The 21,067-nt window shown below is 41.1% G+C and overlaps 6 protein-coding genes across 11 annotated transcripts in view; 4 read left to right on the top strand and 2 right to left on the bottom strand.

Moving 5' to 3' along the window:
• Positions 1-866, bottom strand: part of LOC108096253 — a 112,076-nt gene extending 111,210 nt beyond the window's left edge. The window contains exon 1 of the mRNA XM_017197708.1: positions 264-866. The gene's annotated coding sequence lies outside the window, so the exon portion shown is untranslated. The remainder of the gene's footprint in view (positions 1-263) is intronic.
• A 2,882-nt stretch (positions 867-3,748) lies between these two features.
• On the top strand, positions 3,749-4,964 carry LOC108096173 (mitochondrial 2-oxoglutarate/malate carrier protein). Its single transcript, XM_017197556.2, has one exon. It carries the CDS (start codon positions 3,850-3,852, stop codon positions 4,786-4,788), a length of 939 nt encoding a protein of 312 aa, XP_017053045.1. The 5' UTR covers positions 3,749-3,849; the 3' UTR covers positions 4,789-4,964.
• A 105-nt stretch (positions 4,965-5,069) lies between these two features.
• Positions 5,070-6,310, top strand: LOC108096468 (mitochondrial 2-oxoglutarate/malate carrier protein). Its single transcript, XM_017198081.2, has one exon. The coding sequence runs from the start codon at positions 5,177-5,179 to the stop codon at positions 6,080-6,082; it is 906 nt and encodes a 301-aa protein (XP_017053570.1). The 5' UTR covers positions 5,070-5,176; the 3' UTR covers positions 6,083-6,310.
• An 841-nt stretch (positions 6,311-7,151) lies between these two features.
• LOC108096262 overlaps positions 7,152-21,067 on the top strand; it is a 63,177-nt gene continuing 49,261 nt past the window's right edge. For 4 of the 5 annotated variants that reach the window (XM_017197719.2, XM_017197723.2, XM_017197722.2 and 1 more), the window contains exons 1-2: positions 15,872-16,086; positions 16,159-16,502. In XM_017197719.2, coding sequence (XP_017053208.1) covers positions 16,492-16,502 — 11 coding nt within the window. In that variant the 5' untranslated portion in view covers positions 15,872-16,086; positions 16,159-16,491. Of the gene's footprint in view, positions 7,654-15,871; positions 16,087-16,158; positions 16,503-21,067 lie in introns of those variants that run through there. The other variant, XM_017197721.2, reaches the window with a different exon arrangement.
• On the top strand, positions 8,260-9,867 carry LOC108096269 (mitochondrial 2-oxoglutarate/malate carrier protein-like). Of its 2 annotated transcripts, none has more exons than XM_017197730.1 (2): positions 8,260-8,822; positions 9,264-9,671. In XM_017197730.1, the coding sequence occupies exons 1-2, from the start codon at positions 8,334-8,336 to the stop codon at positions 9,669-9,671; spliced, it is 897 nt and encodes a 298-aa protein (XP_017053219.1). In that variant the 5' UTR covers positions 8,260-8,333. The 2 variants fall into 2 exon arrangements, with proteins under 2 accessions (XP_017053219.1, XP_043064980.1); XM_043209045.1 differs by lacking the exon at positions 8,260-8,822 and adding an exon at positions 9,727-9,867 and having other exon boundaries at positions 9,175-9,660.
• LOC108096268 lies at positions 19,397-19,737 on the bottom strand. Its single transcript, XM_017197729.1, has one exon. The coding sequence runs from the start codon at positions 19,690-19,692 to the stop codon at positions 19,426-19,428; it is 267 nt and encodes an 88-aa protein (XP_017053218.1). The 5' UTR covers positions 19,693-19,737; the 3' UTR covers positions 19,397-19,425.

Genomic DNA, 21,067 nt, shown 5'->3' with positions numbered 1-21,067 from the left:
GGGGTAGAAACGTGATCTGCGATGATCTAACCTGAGCTTTCTTCGGCAACCAAAACAGAAGTTGGGAACCTGTGACACCGACTGATATGCAAATCGTCAGCGGGAGAAATGTATACTAATGAATATATTAACCAAATCAAGTTCAGAGCAGTTCTTCTGACGTTTTCACAATTTGCCTCATTAGCTTTATACCCCCGGCGATATTATCTATAGTTCGAATGTATTATTTCTCTTTCTCGTTTGTTAGAATGCATTTGCCTTACCTTTTGGTTTTGTTGGGGCCCCAAATTAAACGTTGAAATATTCCACTTGCTGTACAAATTTGTTGCTTTCTATTTGCATATCGCTGGGTACAATAAATTATGAGCACAATGTTAACTGGCGAACAAATAGAAGAAGAACGCACACACCGAGTGACGTTTTCTTTCTCCTCACGGAGCACTCGACTTTTCTTTTATTATTTCTCTTTTATTTTTCGGCAAACACTTTTGAGTGAAATGCAGCTGCAGCTGCTGCTCTGGTTGTAACTGTAGTTTAGACACAAACACGTTTTCTTGCGACCAGCCCAGTAATTACGGCAAAAGGCTATTTTAAGGCCCCCAACCAAAAATAACGAAAGCCGATCCAAAAACGAAACCGAGAAATGCAATCGCTGGCCAAATGCAACGCGGCGAAATGGAACGAAAAGCGAGTTAAGACTGAAAAGCTAAAAAGCCAAAATGCAAATGGTAACACGCACACCGCGCACACACACACTCACACAAAACACACACAAAACGTTCGTTCTTCGGCGAAGAAGAATCGTGTTTATATATTTTTTGGAAAATCTATCCAAAAGATCGCGTCGCGTTTCGAGCTGCACGACGGTTCACTGACGAATGACCAAAAGTTTGGAGCTTGGATCATGGTAGAAAAGTTATAGGGTATTATCGTCGGCTGTTACAGTCCGTTAACAATACCTGCAATAAGTGCGAGTGAGAGAGTGTTTCAGCTGCTGGACAGCTTGAAGTTCGAAAAGCCCACCGCTCTGAGTTCGAAAATCGAGCAAGCCGACTTTTCTCTCTCTGTCTCTAAAAAGAGAGCCTAAGATCTTCGTCTCCGAAGATCGCAAGTTCGTTGCCTGAGTCTTTTGCTTTTCCTCGACTTTTTCTGTTTTTTTTTTTTTTGTTGGCTTAGAATCTGTAGTTTGCTGTTGCCATTGATTTATTGTCCAACAATAACTGTATTTTGCATTGTGCGTTGAACTTGTGAGGGAGCGAAAGAGACGCCAAATGATCGATTTTTTGATGACACACTTCCCGGGAAGAATTGAGTTTTTCGGGCATTATTTGTTGATCTTTTAGATCGGTTAATCTTTTGCTCTCCAGCTCGGCTTTAACTTTCGCTATTCGCCGCTCTCGTTTCCGCGAAGACTTTTACTCTCTAGCCAAGCGCAATTACGATCGGAGCTCTCACTGCTCTCACTCGAAGTTTTTTCTTGGGGCTTAGCTCTGAATTCGCTCTGTTTACTCTAGAAATTACCGCCTATTGCTGGCTCACTCACTCGCAGGGCGGTTTAGTGCGGCTTCAGGTTTTTTGGTCTACCCAACTTCGAATGACTTCTTAACGGTTCGCTACTTAATGCCTTGTTTTTCGTACACTGAGGAAAGAATAAAGCACTTAATTAAATGATTATAGGAAATTCTGTTCTGTTTAAGAATTATTAGCTATTGGATGAGCTGCATGAACTAATAAAAATAATAAATATAACCTATAATGGTAAAGAAAGCAAATCGGAGCAAATATTAAGTATACAACACGATGACTGATTGTGTTCATCAAACAAATAAAGGTTGTTTATTTAAGTAGCTAACAACTTGAGGTGATTTTCGTTTACCGCATATAAGTGTTAAAATGTAATAATTTATTGTAAGGCAATATGTGTTATTTTTAGCACTTTTCTCAATCTTTTTATACCCCTGCTGAAGGCATTATAATTTTCAATTTTTTTCCGTGTCGTAGTTAGTTTTTTGCCATTGGATGCGGGTCCCACAGAGGGCCATCTCCCCGCTGCCCTCTGGAATTGCAGCTGTTATTGTCATTTTGCTTTTAGCAGCAGCTTCACCTCAACTTAGTTCGGTTCAGCTCGGTTCGCTTGAGCGTAAATTTCTGTGGTTTTCAGGCGATTCTTTTGGATAGCAGACCGCTTCTCCCCCCTTCTCCCCCTCATCTCCCCTCACTTCTCCCCTTGCTATTATCAGCATTGTCATCGTTGTCGTTCGTTGAGTCGTTCCCCTTATTGTTATTGTTGCGCGCTATTCGCTATTCGCTCTTCGCTTTTTGCGATTTTCCTTTAGCTATTCGCAGTTTTCAGTTTTCCCTGCGCCATGCCTTCCACGCTTGTAGGGCTGCTCTGCCGCTAGATCTGGCATATAGCTATATGGTTATGTATGTATATGCCACAAACTGAAACCGCAGCAGTCGGCCGCCGATATGATCTGATTTATTGTAGTTTCCCGACTTCTTGTTGTTGCCATCGCCTGTTAAAATATTTATTTACAATTTTCACAATTGGCATTTCAGTTCAGCGAGCTTGTCTCTGATTGTTTGATTGCATTGTTGCCATTGTTATTGTTGCTTTTGCTGCAGACTGTTGCCCCACTTTTACTTATGCACATAAATAATTAGAGTATTTATGTTGTAAACTGCTTGATAACAACATTTGCATCGTTAGCCAAGTTAACACAAGCATGTCTTAAGTTTTAGGGGGTTCTCTGTGTGTTTATCCTAATTTGCCGAATGTCTTTTCAATATGTTTTCTCAACACTCAATGAGCAGAAGTTTTTTTTTTTATCGCAAAACCAATTAGATATACAAAATAGAAGCATAAGTAGTCATCAAATAAAATAATGTGTACAGTCATGTATATCAATCACCACATTTTTAACTTTGTTATATTATTTCGGTAAATTTGAATTAATACTTTAATTGGAGGTATCACTGTAGTTGCGCCGTCATCCAATTAGCGGACTTTTTTGTAACTGCCAAATAGAAGATTCTTCTGCATACTTTTCGGCGGGTAAATACAAGCTAATTGCGATATCGCATGCTACTTTTTCGTTTTCTCGCTGGGAAAGAAATCACCACCAATCGCTTTTCCGTTTTCCGTTTTTCCCTTGCGATACTTGTTGTTCTTTACAACCGCATGAGTTCCTAATTAGCCCGCAATGAGTTGTCGATACGCCATTTGCGAGTACATGAAATTCGGTTCGGTTTTTGCCCTGTCCTGACATAACAATTTCGGCTTGTCTAATTGGGGGCTTCGGTGCCTCCATCCAAAGTGTTCTTTCGGTTTGAGTCGCTCTCTAATTGCATTTCCAACGATGCCAAACGATTTTGTGTGTACTCATCTAATGGCGAAAAGGGTGTTCGGTTCGAGAAGGCAAAGGGTTGGATTGGCAACGAGACATGTGCAGATAATAAGCCGCTTGCCAGGCTGTCGTTAATTTGTGGGTGGCCCAAAAGCGGCACAATTATCTGGCATGTGAGGAAAATTATAGAGGTCCGTTAATTGGCCGGAGGTGTTGGCCTGTTAACTGCCACAATTAAAATCAATGCCACGGCGACCCAAATCCACAAGGCAACCAAATGATACTTATTGTTCAATAATCTTGTGGGTTTCATTTAGGATTTAAAAAATATATGTGTGCCATTACATGAGTTATCATTATATGAATGGTTTTAACAGAGAAGGCTTGGATAGAAGAGTAGACAAACTGACATAAAGAATACACAACTGGGTCACTTGAAACCATACACTCCCAATACTTAAATAACTCTTTTTAACAATATATATATTTCCTTTCCAACATGGCTCTCGTTTTTGGAGTGGAGAAGAAGACGGTGCCCACCTACATGAAATACGTGATGGGCGGAACTTCCGGAATGCTGGCCACTTGTATCGTCCAGCCATTGGATCTCCTCAAAACCCGAATGCAGATATCTGGGACTTTGGGCACTCGCGAGTATAAGAGCTCCTATGAAGTCCTTTCGAAGATTTTCAAGAACGAGGGCATGCTGTCCCTTTACAATGGATTGAGTGCTGGTCTGGTGAAGCAAGCCACCTACTCGACTGCCCGAATGGGAGTTTTCCAAATGGAATTGGACTGGTATCGCAAGAACTACGAGAGTGATCCTTCCTTGGTGGCCGCCATGACCATGGGCATTGTGGCTGGTGCCTTTGGAGCCTTCTTTGGCAATCCGGCGGAGGTGGCTTTGGTTCGAATGATGGCCGACAATCGCCTGATGCCGGAGGACAGGCGTAACTACAAGAATGTGGGCGATGCCTTTGCCAGGATCGTGAAGGATGAGGGAGTGCTCGCCCTCTGGCGAGGATGTCTGCCCACTGTGGGTCGAGCAATGGTGGTTAATATGATTCAACTATCCTCCTACTCCATGATAAAGAACCAGTTCCGTGAATTCCTCAATGAGGGTGTACCGCTCCACCTAAGTGCCGCCACGATTTCCAGTTTGCTGACCAGTCTGGCCTCGATGCCACTGGACATGGCCAAGACGCGCATCCAGCAGATGAGAGTGATCGATGGCAAGCCGGAGTACAGTGGCACCATCGATGTCCTGAAAAAGGTGCTGAAGAACGAGGGAGCTTTCGCCATGTGGAAGGGTTTCACTCCCTACCTTATTCGAATGGGTCCGCACACGGTCTTCTCATTCGTCTTCCTGGAGCAAATGAACAAGGCCTACACGAAGCACGTGCTCGAAGATTCAGCATCGGATTCAACGACTTCTTAGTATCCTAGCATAGTTTTTCACCGCAGCCAGTTTCAAATTGTCCGGGAAGCAGAAGTAGTAGTTCTGTAGTTCTGTAAAACAATTATTCTTATCTTGTGTAAAAAAAAACCATTTAACTGAATACGAAATTGATTTCGGCAGTCTAAATAAACAATTGTATAATACACAGAACTAAATGTATCGGTGGTTGAAAATATCTGGAAATTATACAATAAAAATATCCAATCAAAGTAGGCTTACACCTTTCCACCCAGATCCTTTTTCGTCAAAGCGTCAGTGATAACCTATAAAAATTTATAACCTATAAAAAAATTTGTTTGGGCTGTGTGTCTGTTTCAGAAATTATTCTTTTTTTTTTTGGCTTATCGTTTTGGGGCGCATTTCCACTATGACTTTCTATGTTGACAAGAAGCCCATTCCGGGCTATATGATGTACGTCAATGGCGGGTTGGCCGGAATGATGGCCACCTGCATTGTGCAGCCGCTGGACCTGGTCAAGACCCGAATGCAGCTCTCGGCCACCACGGGCGAGTACAAGAGCTCCCTGGACTGTCTGGCGAAGGTGTTCAAAAACGAAGGCATCCTGGCCTTGTACAATGGATTGAGTGCCGGATTGATGCGACAGGCGACGTACACAACGGCTCGAATGGGATTCTACCAGATGGAGAACCAGTATTACCGCAAGCAGTACAACGCTCCTCCGACTGTTTTGGCCAGCATGGGAATGGGAATTTTGGCCGGAGCCTTTGGAGCCGTGTTCGGAAACCCGGCGGAGGTGGCCCTGATCCGAATGATGTCCGATAATCGGTTGCCGCCGGAGGAGAGGCGCAACTACAAAAATGTAGGCGATGCTTTTGCGAGGATCGTAAAGGATGAGGGAGTGCTCGCCCTCTGGCGAGGATGCATGCCCACCGTGGGTCGTGCTATGGTGGTCAACATGGTGCAACTGGCTTCCTACTCCCAGCTAAAGACCTTATTCTCCGAGTACTTCTCAGGTCTGCCGCTCCACATTTCGGCCGCCATGTTGTCCGGCCTCTTGACCACCATGGCCTCAATGCCCCTCGATATGGCCAAAACGCGAATCCAGCAGCAGAAAACCGGCGAGTACAAGGGCACCTTCGATGTCCTGATGAAGGTGTCCAAGAGCGAGGGTATTTTTGCTCTGTGGAAGGGCTTCACACCCTACCTGTGTCGTATAGGTCCGCACACCGTGTTTTCGTTTATATTTCTCGAACAGCTCACCAAAGCCTACAAGCGTTTTGTGCTCGGTGACGACTCCGAGTCTACCATCTAAATTGGTTTTACTCATTATCTTTTATAAAAATTGTCAGACACCTCTTGACTTCTCTTAGTATCAACCGACAAAAACTTATCTGCTTTTACAGTTGGCAATATGGGAATTGCAATTTGCAATTTTTACACAAAGGAATATCCAATTAAAACAGGCATACACCCCACCACCCAGAACTTTTTTGTCATAGCGTCATTGTTAACCTATTAAAACCCATAACCTATCAAAAAATTCGTTTTGGCTGTTTGTCTGTTTTAATGTTAATAAGAAGGGGGTGCCGCGCTATGTGCATCCCATCAACTGGGGCGTATCCGCAACGATGGCAGCCCTCGTTTTCCATCCGCTGGACTTGGTCAAGACCCAAATGCAGCAAATCTTCGATGTCCTGATGAAGTTGTCCAAGAACGAGAGTATTTTTGCTCTGTGGAAGGGCTACACACCCGACCTGTGTCGTAGAAGTCTGCACATTGTGTTTATCGAACAGCTCACTAAAGCCTACAAGCGTTATGTGCCCGGTGACGACTCCACATTGCAATAATTCCAAACTTGTTCTTACAACGAGAATCAAATTTACGACTTTGTACAAATTTCTTTTTCTCTGGGTTCAATGTATATCCGTAATAAAAAATAAATTAAACTGCAAACAAACTCTGACATTTTGACCTCAAATTTTGTTCAAATCATACACATTATTTATAGGGTGCTATGAATGCGATAAAAGGGTTTTTATTTCATGGACATTAGATATCTGTTTTATTTCTTAACTCTTTATATTTTATAATATAATAATAATAATAAAATTATATATTAATATTAAAACTTTTAAACATGTGCTTAGTTTCTGGATAGAACACCTAATCTATTGAAATGAACTTTTTTGTACGTATAGAAGCTCCTAATTTGCACGATCCATATTTTTTATCGCATGCTATAAGCGATCCGCAACTGGATCCATCCGTCCCGCTCCAACGATCAGCTGGCTTTGTTTTCCGTGGGGCTCTGCGGCGCTTATCAGTCGCCCGATCAGCCGGTTCGGTAATCTTCCCCAGTCAGTTGCGTTCCTACGTTGCGATCGAGCGGTACGCGAGCGGTTTCGGTGGATAGTCGTTGGATAGTCAGCGGATCGGGAGTGCGGATCGAGATTCCTCAGCGACTTCTGGCAGGCAGCTGAGCAAAGCAAAGCAAAGCAAAGCCGGCGGCGTCTCTCAATTAAAGCCACTTAAGTTTGCCGCCGGAGATCTGGGGAGGAAATCTCTCACTTGGGATGAATCAACCGTTGAGTTCATGCCGCGGAAGTGTTAATTTAGCGTCCAAATACGACTTGTAGAGATCAACTCGGTACAAGTGCCATCGCCAAGTGCTCTTTGTGTCCAGAAATCGTGGCTTGTCCGTTGCCCGAATAATAAAAATATGCAAATGAAATTATGTGTGCGCTACCTTACAAGATAGACACATAAATCGGTAATTAAGTGATAATTATTATATTTATGGTGTGAATTGGGCCGGACAGCAGTTGCAATCCTTTTGGGCGCTGTAAATCGCCGGAATAGCCGACGGAACCTATCAACACAAAGGTGAGCTGCCCGATAAGAATCTGTATCTGTATCTATATCTATATCTATCTCGGTTTTATGGCGGCACAGTGGGCACTCCTCCAGATTGGGGCGATAGGAAAGTTCTATCGCTGAGTGTGATTGATTGATTGCTTGAATCTCGATGAAGTTTACGAACGGTTCATTGATTGTCGGGCGAATTTGTCATAAAGTCTGGGCCGTTTATAGATTGGGAACTTTTACCTAATAATATTCGGTAATCAATGATATATTGAAAAAATTTAAGAGGGGCCCATCCGGAGTTGCAAAATTCTTGAGCTCTTCTTTAAAAACATTGCAAATTGATTGATCTCCTAGCTAATACAGGTATCAAATGATTAATTTTTAAAGCAAGTTGGTAACTAAATAATAAACATCTAACGTGTTGCATTTGTACTCAAATTATGACGATGCTTTTGCTAGGATCGTAAAGGATGAGGGAGTGCTCGCACTCTGGCGAGGAGTGCTTTTAAACTTGGCAATATGGGGTTAGGGAATGCAATTATTACGCAAAGGAATTTCCAATGAAAGCAGGCTTACACCCCACCACCCAGATTTTTTTGTCATAGCGTCATTATCTATCAAAAATTTCGTTTTGGCTGTTTATCTGTTTCAAAAATTATTCTTTTTTTTGGCCTTTTCTTTTGGTGCGTATTTCCGCTATGCCTCTCAATGTTAATAAGAAGCACATGCCGCGCTATGTGCATTCCATCAACTTTGGCGTGTCCGCAACGATGGCAGCCTTCGTTTTGCATCCGGTGGACTTGGTCAAGGTCCGAATGCAGCAGGCCACCAAGGGCGAGTTCAAGAGCTCCCTGGATTTACTGGTGAAGGTGGTCAAAAACGAAGGCATCCGGGCCTTGTACAAAGGACTGAGTGCCGGATTGATACGACAGATGACGTACACGACGATTCGAGAAGGATTTTTCGATTGGGGGTGCCTCTATCACCGCAAGCTGTACAACCGTCGTGCGCCTTTTTATTTAAGGATGGGAATTTGCATTTTAGGGGCAGGTATTGGAGCCTTGATTGCAACCCCGGCGGAGGTGGCCATGATCCGAATGATGTCCGATAATCGGTTGCCGCCGGAGGAGAGGCGCAACTACAAAAATTTAGTTGATGCTTTTGCTAGGATCGCAAAGGAAGAGGGAGTGCTCGCCCTCTGGCGAGGATGCATCCCCACTATGGGTCGTGCCATGCTGTTCGGTGTGGTGCATTACGCTTCCTACTACCCGCTAACAGACTTTTGCAGCAATTACCACTGTTTTGGTCTGCCGGCCTACCTTTCGGTCAAGCTGATAATCGCCCTGATGTTCTCCATGGTTGTAATGCCCCTCGATATGGCCAAAACGCTAATCCAGCAGCAGAAAACGGCCGAGTACAAGGGCACCTTCGATGTCCTGATGAAGATGTCCAAGAACGAGGGTGTTTTTGCTCTGTGGAGGGGCTTCACACCCTACCTTGCTCGTAAAGGTCCACACAACGTGCTCTTAATATTAATTTACTATCGCCTCAAACGAATCTACCAACGTCATGTGCTCGGTGACGACTCATAGGTATCAACCGACAAAATAACGTAACTAATACATAAGGATGAAGGAGTGCTCGCCCTCTGGCGAGGTTGCATGCCCACCGTGGGGCGTTCCATGGTGGTCAACATGTTGCAATTCGGTTCCTACTCCCAGTTAAAGGGATTAAGACCCGAATACTTCTCTGGTCTGTCGCTCCAGATTTCGGCCGCGATGTTGACCAGCGTGTTGACCACCATGGCCTCAATGCTCCTCGATATGGCCAAAACGAGAATCCAGCAGCAGAAGACGGGCGAGTACAAGGGCATCTTCGATGTCCTGATGAAGGTGTCCAAGAACGAGGGTATTTTTGCTCTGTGGAAGGGCTTCACACCCTACCTGTTACGTAGAGGTCTGAACATTGTGTTTGCAGACTTCTTTACCGAACAGCTCACTAAAGCCTACAAGCGTTATGTGCTCGGTGAGGACTAAATTTGTTTTACCTTCTCTTAGGTATCAACCAACAAAATAACTTATCTGCTTTTAGAGTTGGCAATATGGGGCAACGGAATTGCCATAATTTCAAACTTGTTCTTACAAATCAGAATCAGAATCAAATTTACGTCAAATTTCTTTTCCTCTGGGTCCAATATCTATCCGTAATAAAAATATATTAAACTGTAAACAATCTCTGACATTTGACTTCAATTTATGTTCAAATTATACAAATTTCTTGTAGGGTGCAATGAATGCGCTAAAATGCTTTTTATTTCATTGACATTAGTAATATTTTTTATTTTTTAACTTTTTATATGATAGTTTAGCGTTCAAATACGACTTGTAGAAATCAACAAGTGCCATCGCCAAGTGCTCTTTCTGTCCAGAAATCGTGGCTTGTCCGTTTTCCGAATAATAAAAATATGCGAATGAAATTATGTGTTCAATGAAATTATGTGTACAAGATAGACACATAAATCGGTAGTTAAGTGTTAATTATTTATGGTGTGAATTAGGCCGGACAGCAGTTGCAGTCCTTTTGGGCGCTGTAAGTCGCCGGAATAGCCGACGGAACCTTTCAACACAAAGGTGAGCTGCCCGATAAGAATCTGTGTCTTTATCTATATCTATATCTATCTCGGTTTTAATGGCGGTACAGTGGGCTCCTTCAGATTGGGGCGATAGGAAAGTTCTATAGCTGAGTGTGATTGAATGATTGCTTGAATCTCGAGGAAATTTACGAACGGTTCATTGATTGCCGGGCGAATTTGTCATAAAGTCTGGGACGTTTGTAGATTGGCAACTTTTACCTAATAATATTCGGTAATCGTTGAGTACAATTATATATTATACTTATCGAAATGTTTTTAACATGAAAAGAAAGAGGGCTCCTCCGGAGTTTTTAAATTTCTATAATAAATTCCTTAGTTCTTCATTAAAAACGTTGCAAATTGATTGATCTCCAATCGAATACAGTTGTCAAACTATTCATTTTCCAAGCAAGTTGGTAATTGAATAATAATTATTTAACTTGTTGCATCTCTTAGTTGCTTAGTTATTTATACGTTTATTTCTTATTTCTATACTGAAATTATGACCTCATAAAACGGTTTATGTGCATTTGAACATCGACTAGCTCGCAGTTTATCAGCTTGCATGTTGGATGTTCACAGTAAAGTGCAATTTTCCCAATCGTCTGATTTGACACTTCGATTACCGTTGAGGGAAAACATCTGAATGCCAGATAATTGCCGGGTTGTCAGGTGGGGATTTGTCTAGTGGTTAGGGATGTAACTCATTTGGCATTTATCATTTGAATCTCTGATAATCCCCACAGTGCCTGTAGCTATTTACCTCAGATAACATGGAGATAATGACGCGCAAGGTTTTGCTCCAATTCTATTTAATTACTTCTTGTTGACTTTTTCTTTGGGCAATTAAAAGTTTTGCATGTTTGCTTGAAATCGTAATTACCAAAAGCAAGGAATTAAAGCACTAGAATAGTGAAAAGCAAATAGTAAACACTTTTTAATATTTGTTGGAAACTCAACTAGAAAGACTTGCAGTAGGTTTTTCCAGTAGCAACATAAAATAATAATTTTCATCATTAAATGGAGAGCATTATAATTTCATTTAAATTTAATTAAAATACCCCGTCAATCTAATTGCTTCCCTGTCGTTTGAAGTATATTTGTTTTCTATATACATATTTATCCCATTTCCATATATCGTTTGCGGCAAGACCGCCCAAACGATTGCTCGGGTTATTTGAACTAGAAATTCTAATTAGCTCATGTTGTCTGCATATTAATTTGTCAACAAATACGTTTAAATAAACAATGAGTTCCAGCAGTCACGCTTCACTTGGCATTTGAATTTTTTTCCGATTTGTTGTTTGTTGAAATTTTAATTGGAAATCAAGCGGCAGAAATCAAATTAAAATGCAATTCTCCCTTCGAAAACTCAATAATGTAGTTAATGTTTGGTTAGAGCGATTAATGAGCGAACAATTGGTAGGGTAAACCGAAATGTGTCAACAAAAAACTGAATGCGGTTGAAGTTGTGACAATATACAAATATAGCAATGTATATAGTGACAAATTAAATATCACAATAATCGAATTAAGTGAGGTGGCCAGATTTTTTATGGTATTTTAAATAGAGTCAGAAATTAAATGATGGAACTCTTAATTTTACACCTTTGCAGGGGGTATTATGACTACAGTCGGAAGTTGGCTTGCCAAAAGGGTTTATATTTTTCATTTTCGTTCAAGTCGATTTTCTGTTCTCTAAAATTTTTCCAAGCTTTCCGGTGTTTTGCCGACAGGAGACTAATTCTCGAGGTTCACAACCCATAATGTTGCCAATTTCAGTCCGATTCCAAAGTAGCATACCTTTAAATGTTTGTAATCGCATCCTCGATAAAACTTTATTCAGAAATTTTCATTTTCCGATGGTCGATATTATATCCTCTGTTCATGTCAGAATTTTCGAAGTTTTGCCAAAAAGGTACCTGATGCGGCACTTTCTGATCCCATAACACATCATCTAACAAACCCTTTCGAATTTCAGTGAATGCAAATAACTGACTAATATCGTCAGCAGAACAAATGCTTGAATTCTAAGGTAAATTACGTGGAACCAATTCGTGTTTAAAATGTGTATCTGCGAATATCTTGTCACAGTGATTGTACTCACATTTACACTTCTCATTTGGTGTTTTGCAAATTGAAATGACAAAGCTTCTGACAGACAGTGGGCACACTTCTCTTGGTGTTCGTGTGTATCTGTGAGTCTGTGTCAAGTCATTAGCATAGCCTATAACGGGCAGACAAAACCGCACGTGATCCAAGTCCCCCAGTTTATACTGTTGTTGCTATTATTGTTGTTGTTGTAAAACACCCGCACACACAACTGCATCCATAACTGGTTTAATAAGCTCGCTCGTCGTCGCTTTTTCGATCACATGACAACAGATCGTTGGTTGGTTATCGGGGGGCTTTTTATATGTTTTCGAGCATCAAACGCAATTAACTAATAAGCGAGCTAATGAATTCACAACAATAAAAAGCCCATCTCGAAGTATGCGCGCAAAACTCGGGGTCAAAGGTCAATCGCCAATTTTTTGTTTGACCGAGCCGCGCAAATCTCACATGTCATCGTTTGTATCAAAAGAGACAAGACATAGTACATACATACATTTACCAAGTGTGCAGTAAGAAAAATATTTCGCTAATATATTAAATACATATTAACATATTAAGATTAAAATATATTCATTTATTATAAACGGATTTATTTGAGTGGTATTTAAATTCATAATTAACTGCCCAACGATAAATTAAAATATATATTGAGCAACAAATTATTTGCGGTTATTTTTCCAGTGTGCAAATACATTTTCTCCCCCATTGATGGGCAAAAGATAAGCCGCAGCAGCAACAAAATAGAATTGTGGCTGTCATCTGGTCGGATCTTGGGACACAATCATTATCGTGGTTGCCCAGATGCGTACACACTCGTGCATGGCCACAATTTGTCTACGGCGGCGAGCAGCGAGAGTTGCAATTTTCGAATTAAGACAATTGCCACACGAATTACGGAGCCAAGATGCCCCGGCTAGATTCGCGACCCAAGACATCTGTCTCGGTGTCTCGGTGTCTCGTTTCTCTTCTCCGTGCACAAAATCAATGCCAAAAGTAATGCAAATTTTGTGACAGAATCTTTTTTTTTCCAGTCGCTCTGCCAGGAGGCTGCCAAAAATAAATTGAATTTTAAATGAGCCACACAAACCTCAGAAAAAGTCATCATTTATTTAGATAACACTGGGGACTGAGAGCCCAAGGCTAGACACCAGATATGGAAGGACATAGGACAGCACAATGCTCTTGCAAAAATGTACAATTCACTGTCATGGTAACATGTACATATGTACATATTGGTACAAATCTAATTACTAACAGAAATATGCATTTCTAGGTGTACAGACTTTTTTGTGTTGTAGTATTATATTTCGCCATAAATTTCAAATGCAAGCAAACATTTTAAATAATTATGATTATTTGAGTAACATAAAAGAACCACTGACTATTCAGGGCTCAAACTTTTAAAGATTCCTAATTATTATATTTTTATATTAACCATTTTTAAAAAAAAACCCCTAAAAACCCCTAAGAGTAGAGTATACCGTAAAGAGTAACCGAATAAATCCGAGAAATCTTAGTCCCTGGCCTTTTGTCTTCCACCTCGACACAATCACAGCCAAAAACACCCAACGGACACGGATACATGGCCTCAGATGTGCGGCAGATCGGCGGTAATTTTCCAATTGACGCCTATTACGGTTAATCGTAGCAGTGACCCAAGTCCGGACCAAACTTAAACTAATAATGTGCCCAGTTTAATGGCTAAGCCGCAGCAAATCGCCCGGTCAATCCAAGGCACCACGAGTTCCCCTCTTAAGTCGGCACCCTCGACAAAACCGCCACAAGACCGCACAACATCGTTGTCTCGCATGCTATATGTCGCCACCCACTCTGCTAACCACTCCCCACCAATGTGTGTCTACAGGGAAAAAAATAGTTTCCCACATCCAAAATATGTGGGCGAAGAATATATTATATTAGTTAAGATCCTATTTATCCAAACAAAGTCAGGGTTGCGTTGTGATATAAAACAAATTAAATTAAATAAAAGCTGAAAGATAAGCAATACGAAATTCAGTAGTATTAAATCACGTAGTTGATAGCTTATATTTTATTTACATTTTTTAATATATTATATTATATTATTTATTAAATATATTTTATTGGGTAACTTCATTTTGCTTATATGCCATTGTTAGAATCAGTAAATGCCAAATAAATAGCTTTTTAATTCGCACATTATTAGTAAAATTTTCTTTAAGTGCGTGGGTGTGCTATTGTTGTTCCTGCTGCTTAGCACGCTAACTAACTAGCAGTTGTAGTCGCTGCCGGCGTCGTTGCTTTAACGTTTCGTCGCTGGAATTAGTCGCACCGCGTAGGTCGAGGCAAGTGGATTAAATGGCGACGAAATAGAGCAAGGAGCCCCTGTCTCTGGCCGCCGAATGGAGTATTCATTATCCTGGACAAGCAATTAGCACGTCGGCAGTGAACGGGTCAATTCGGAATCAAAGGATGCGGACTGGCATTGCTCATACGACGCGTGGGCCACTCGAATCTCGTTTAATCAAGAGACCTTCTGGGGATGCGGGTCCTCAACCGGATCTCGGTGTCTGTGTCCTGTTTTCGGCTTTTCCGGCGTGTCGGAGCCGTGCTTGTGTTCGATTGTCTCTGATTTTCACGCAAATGTAATCCTCGACCGGTTGATTTCGGTGCGTTTTTCGGTTTGTGTTTCGTGACTTGAGTAAAGGCAAAAGTTGATTCATCAGCCGCAGGATACAGGCAACCAAACAAACAAACAAACAAACAGAGCTCGATGAGTTCACACGAGCTTGAGTTTGTGTGTGCGTCAGCAGAAAATAAAATAGTGAAAATATAAAGCACAATACCACTGCAGCGACACATCCTTGAAGAGTTCGCTTACATACTCGTACATACATACAAGCATACTCGTTTATACAGAAAGAGCGAAACGAGCGCTCAGTCACGCAAAACGCCAGCGCACTTTGACCTCATTTTGGGCAACGCTTTACGCTCGAGTGTGTGACCCTGCCACGCCCCCTCCAATCCCTGCAAGCCCCCAATCGACATGTGTTTGCGCAAGTTCGCCTCTTTCGGCCATAATGATTTCAGCGCACAGGAAGCAAATTAAATCAATAAGTTGGCATATCATCGCTTAAACAGGATAAACTGCAGATTGCGATTTTAGCGCACTGCTGTTTTTTTATTTCGCCATCTATAAAATCGTTTCGAGTGCTCTTTGGTATAAATTGCATGTAATTAAGCCATTTTTGGCCAGTTAATAAAAATGCATAAATGAAAGCGCGTTTAATTTAATAAATGCGGGTGTTAAGAGTGCTAGAGCCGCAGCAAATGTGAATTGATATGGAAATTTTTAAAGTACCCAGTTTTTGAATAAAATAACAAACATAAATTAGGTATTTTTATGTGTTCGTGCTTACGCTTTTAACATGCTCATTTTGGCTAATAAAATTATAATAGTGTTTGCGGAAGTGCATTTAAATAAATATTATTTTTGTATTCACTAGTGAAACATGGCCTGTAATGGAATAAGTGCAAGTTAAATGTAAATGATGCCAATTATGCACGAATGCAATAAAAGTTGTTGTTTTGTAAATCAGTAAATAAAGTTAAAGCCTTTAATGTGTGTCTCCGCAAGAAATCAACAATTATATACAAATTGCATTTAAACGTATTTAAAGGATCAAATTAATATCGTGTTGTAAAGAAATTAATTGCAGTTCAAGGTAATTCAGTACAAAAAGTTCATCTCTCGAGCGGAATTTAAAATGTTTTTTGGTAATTTGTGTGATAAATAGAAGCCAACCAAAGATATAAAGGAAAAACCAAATGGATTAGGGTTTTTAAAACACAAATGTTTGACTTACAAGAAGCACAAAAACAAAATCACATTAATACTACAAAAGTTCCTGCCAGTAAGAATAATAATTAAGTCAAGCACAAAGTAACTGAGGTGCTCAGTGATTAAAAAAACTAGACACCAAATTTTAAATTCATCAATAAATATTAAAGAGATATTAAATTAAGCCAGTCTTATTTACACACGACGCAGCCGCAAAAAAAGCTTACTAATTTGAAGTTGGCCATCAGCAAGCTGCACAGTTGGTTATTAGCGATGGGCAATTTATGACATGGTGATGAGGTAAGGATTAACTTATTGTGCAGATTATCATATTGCACGATATCCACTCAATTAAAATCCAGTGTACGCTCAACGACCTTTTAAAAATTGCTCATTAATCCAGAACTGGCATAGCTCTTTGGCGACGCACTCGCTGACAAACTAAGAAACAAACAATTTCCCCGCAAGTGCTAGCAAATTAAATAATAATCATTTATACAATGGCAAAATAACAGGCAATTATAATGCATATGGAGCAGGCCAGACGGAAATTCCCGGACAAACGGACAGCCAAACAATCCGAAAACTAAACTCTACCCAGCTAGGCGTGTAAATTTCGTTTAGTATTCTAAGCCATGTTACTGGGCTTTAAGCGAATGTGAGTGTGCGACATAAACTATTGCTAAATGCAAACATTTATAGTTTCATTTAATGGCTTAGTGTTTCGCTTCGTCGACGGACAACGGACGACAGGCATTAAATCATTTTTAAAGTGCTTGCAAATAATTGAATTTGTTAGTGCGAAAATGCTCGCACAAATCTTGTCTGTTTTGTCTTTGCCTCCACAGTGAGTTGTGACTACAAAGGATAGGGGAAAATGGTGTTTCAAAGCCCAGCTAAATAGTTTGGTGTTTAACACAAAAAAATCTAAGAAAGCCAATACATGTTACCCCCTTTATTTTCTTAATTAAGGAAATTTATTTCTTGGTTATTAATATTAATTATGATGTGACACTTGGGCAATTTAAATTTGCATAACAAATTTATGGAATAGTATCAAGTTGAATTATTTCCTGCTTAATTAGATTTGTTAATTTGCGAATTGAGCAAATCAAATTTTCAGATAAATATTTTGTTAATATTGTGTTGGTTTCAAATTTGAGTTTGTTTGTCACATTTGATTATATTAAATCTTCTGTAATTGTAGAAAATCGGAATGAAAAGAAATGCATATAGTAAATGCGTACATTTTTCCTAGCTAATCTTTACTGTAAGGTTCAGTCACATAAGGACTTCTGGTGAAGCAGAACACAACGGCTAAATGCCTGCAGCACTTGCTTCGTTTCTCGACCTTCCTTGCTCCTCTTTGCCGCCTCCCTTCTCACATCCTTTGTCTTGCCGGTTCCTTTCTTGGTCCTGAAAATGTTCAGAGTCCTCCCACGCAGTTAGCAGCACTCATTCATGCATTCTGACTTCTATTGTAGGGCACACATGTGTGTGTATATGGAAGATATATACTTCGCACTTGGCGTACGCGACCGTGACGCTAACAGCATCAAAAGACTAAAACAACAATGACTATAACCATTGTTGTTGTCTTTGCCGTTGTCGTCGTCACTTAATATACAAATTTCAGTAAATATTTTTCACACACACCGACTGACAGACAGAAAGTCGCTCAAGGAGTGCAATTTCCGCGAGCTGCATTCGCGCCGAACACAATTTTCCTTCCTGCCCCAACAGCCCCTTCGACAACCCATTTCCCATTTCCATTTTCTGTCCCGAGTTCCTTGGGCAACAATTCGTTCAATTTCATGCAATCAAGTTATTTTAATTCATTACCCTTACGCGACCAACACTTGGGAGACATGCACACACCGCCGACAAACACCCAGTCAGTCCCACTAAGGAACACCCCAACAATCCCCCTGTTAACCCCTGACCCCCCTGAGGCCCATCGATCCCCACTATTGTCCCTGCAAGTGCATGTGCATTTTGCCTTGCGACACTTGACATTTACATACACAAGTGCTTGGGCACTGGAAAAAAAACATCATTTTTAATAGCTTTTATGAGTAATTCCTAAAAAATCTGTTGAAACCCATATTAAGTTCTCACAAATCTTAAGTCCTAAAATAGAAATTTTACCTACTTATTGATAATTATTTAGCAATTAAGCCTTCCATTTTTAAGTCACATAATAACTTATTTTAGCTTGTACAAGTTGTAAAACAATTTACTATTTTTTTCTAATCATCCTATTGTTTTTCAAAGTGCACTATTTGCATGTGTTTATATGCACACACACACACATACCAAGAAATATAGAGCCTCACGCACGACTATCAAAATGTCAGACATCTGTCATTTAATTTAATTTGACTTCACTTTGCTTTCATTCGCCCTCCATTCCTCCTTTTTTCTCACTCTGCCTTGCGCGCTTTCTTTTTCTACTGCCTCCTTCTTTTTCCATCCTATAGCTGAATATATATATAGCGCTATATAGTGCGGGAGGCGTCGACGTTGAACACAAAACGTGTAATTTAGCGGGGGCGTTTGGTGGAAGGGGATTCCCTCAGGGTGCTGTTATTACTTAGTTTTGTTGCTTCTTTCCCAGTTGTTGTACTAGTTGTTCTTGTTGCCATTATTATTCTTGTTGTTGTTGTTGTTATTGGTGTGCAACGTACGCGAGCTCAATTTAAATCGCTTTGCGTTTACTGTGGAGCCGGTAAAAAGTGAGGAGGAAATGGCAACAGAGCGGGGAAAGTGCGAAAAGTTTCGCGGAAAATGCATCGATCAATGAATACCCTTAATGGGGTTAGTAAAAAATTGCGAGTGTTAAATAAATGGGATAGTCGTGGCAGGATATTGGACCGCAAGTGCAAGTGAGTGATTGAATTAATGCAATTCGCCAGGAGGTCTATTGATAAACGTGAGCTGATAAATGTCTTAAATTCGAATGAAAAGACTGAGTTTATGAGATTAATGTTGATTTTTAAATTTATTTAATAAACGTTATATAAAAACTTATACATTAGAGGTAGTTCTATATATCTTATTATTTTTCAAGAGAGTATCTCCAAGATTTACTTGATTTTAATGGGAAATTGTATTTCTTTGAGCTAGGACTAAACTAAACTATGGAAAAGCACACATCATTTGCGTACAACTAAAACTAATTAAAGTGGTAACCCTGAGGGAAGTCGAGACTCATCCTGCTGCCTCAGCCCCGCCGCTCCTGGTGCTTGGCAATCGCCTTTAGCTGCTTGTTCCGGTGCTTGAGTTTCTGCTGGAGCTGCCGCTTGAACTGGGTCTCCCTGCTCAGGATCTCCAGGTCCTCGGGTGAGCTGGTGGACAGCCGTTGCTTTTGCTCGGCTATAAGCTCCTTGGTCAACTGAATCTTCGTCTTGGACACTTGGGTGTACTGCATTTTGCGGCGCTGCAGCTCTTGGCGGTGCAAAAATAAAGCGTAGGCGACCGATGCTTCCATTCTGGCGGCTAAGTGGCAAATGCATGCCAGGTTTGCGTTTAGGCGGGTTTTTAAACGACCTCGAGGACCTCCTCCCGTTATGCAGGCCCGGTCGTGTTTATCTGTTTTTGCCTGCCCGGCGGGTTTTCCCATTTTTCGCGGCCAATCCTTTGGGGTGCCGTTTTACCTGAGTGCCCGACTTAGGTCTGTCTGCTCGTCTGTCCTCGCAGGTAACAGATGGTTTATCGGTCCAAGTTTTCTCTGCTCCCTAATGCACTTTAGGCCAAAATCCTTCGCATGTGGCCGAATCGCGTTGGATTTGCCTTGCGGGTCCCTGGGCAAAGTTAGGTAAACTTTTGCACTCGTCTGGCCACATAAAAGGAATACGGGTCCTGAAAGTAGGAGGAGATTTGCGGGGTGGCACATGGACATCCAGCCAACTTCTTGGTCACGCAGCTCAGCAGGCAAAATCCGATGCAATTTTTGGGCCATCCATCTAAAGGACACCATCCTCTGGTCCCACTCACGACAGGATGGCACGCACGTCCTGGACAACCCGGCATATGCATCAATAATTTCTGCCAGCATGCGACTTCACTGCGGGAAAATCCCATACGAAATGATGAATGGAATTCGGAATTTACGATTATCAATGAATAACTTTGCAAATCATAAATTTCAATGTGCAAATTAAGAGTAGAGCGGTGGTGTTTTAAATTATTTATTTCAGTATTTTTGAAATGATATACAACCTATTCTTCTGGGTTAATAACACTTGTTTAGGTCTGAAATAAATGGTATTAAACGTAGCTCTTTTTGCGAACTTCAAAACCTACTTTTAAAGTTTACTCCTTTGAAGATTCTTCTTTCGGCTTTACAATTTTTTTTTCTGTGTTGACCTGGCTCAAGACCCAGACCCGGAACCCGAGCCGGACCCGTGTCTAATGCCGCACCAACACTTTGAGGTTTATTAATTCGCATGAACTCCGCCCGGCTGGTCGACCCTGCGCTCATTTTTCATGCTGCCCGGGCAACGAAAGCCACAATTAAAAATTGCTTATGAACGGAAATGGCAGACAAAAAAAATGCCTCCCGCAGTGGAGCTGAGCCAACTTTCAGTTTAAGCCATAATCTGAGCCATGGAAAGCTCTCAAACTTTTCCGGAGGGTGTGCGAAAAACTTAATTTCCTATTTCCCTCTAGTTTCCGCTCACTTTTCTCCCTCTCCCATCCATTTAGTGTAAACTGTGAGCATCATTATTTTGAAATTTTTGACACTTTTTTCGCTTGATGGTGCTAAGCTACTTGTAAATCAACCCAAGCTCATGCGTCTTCCTTCCATCCAGTGTCTTGTGTGTTTGTGCGGGTGTACGAGTGTGTCACATTTCCGGCGGAAG

The sequence above is a fragment of the Drosophila ficusphila genome, unplaced genomic scaffold (genome assembly GCF_018152265.1).
Source record: "Drosophila ficusphila isolate 14025-0441.05 unplaced genomic scaffold, ASM1815226v1 contig_106, whole genome shotgun sequence".
In the NCBI taxonomy this organism is placed as follows: Eukaryota; Metazoa; Arthropoda; class Insecta; order Diptera; family Drosophilidae; genus Drosophila; species Drosophila ficusphila.
Note: the sequence above shows the minus strand (reverse complement) of the source record. Positions and strands in the feature narration are given on the sequence as shown.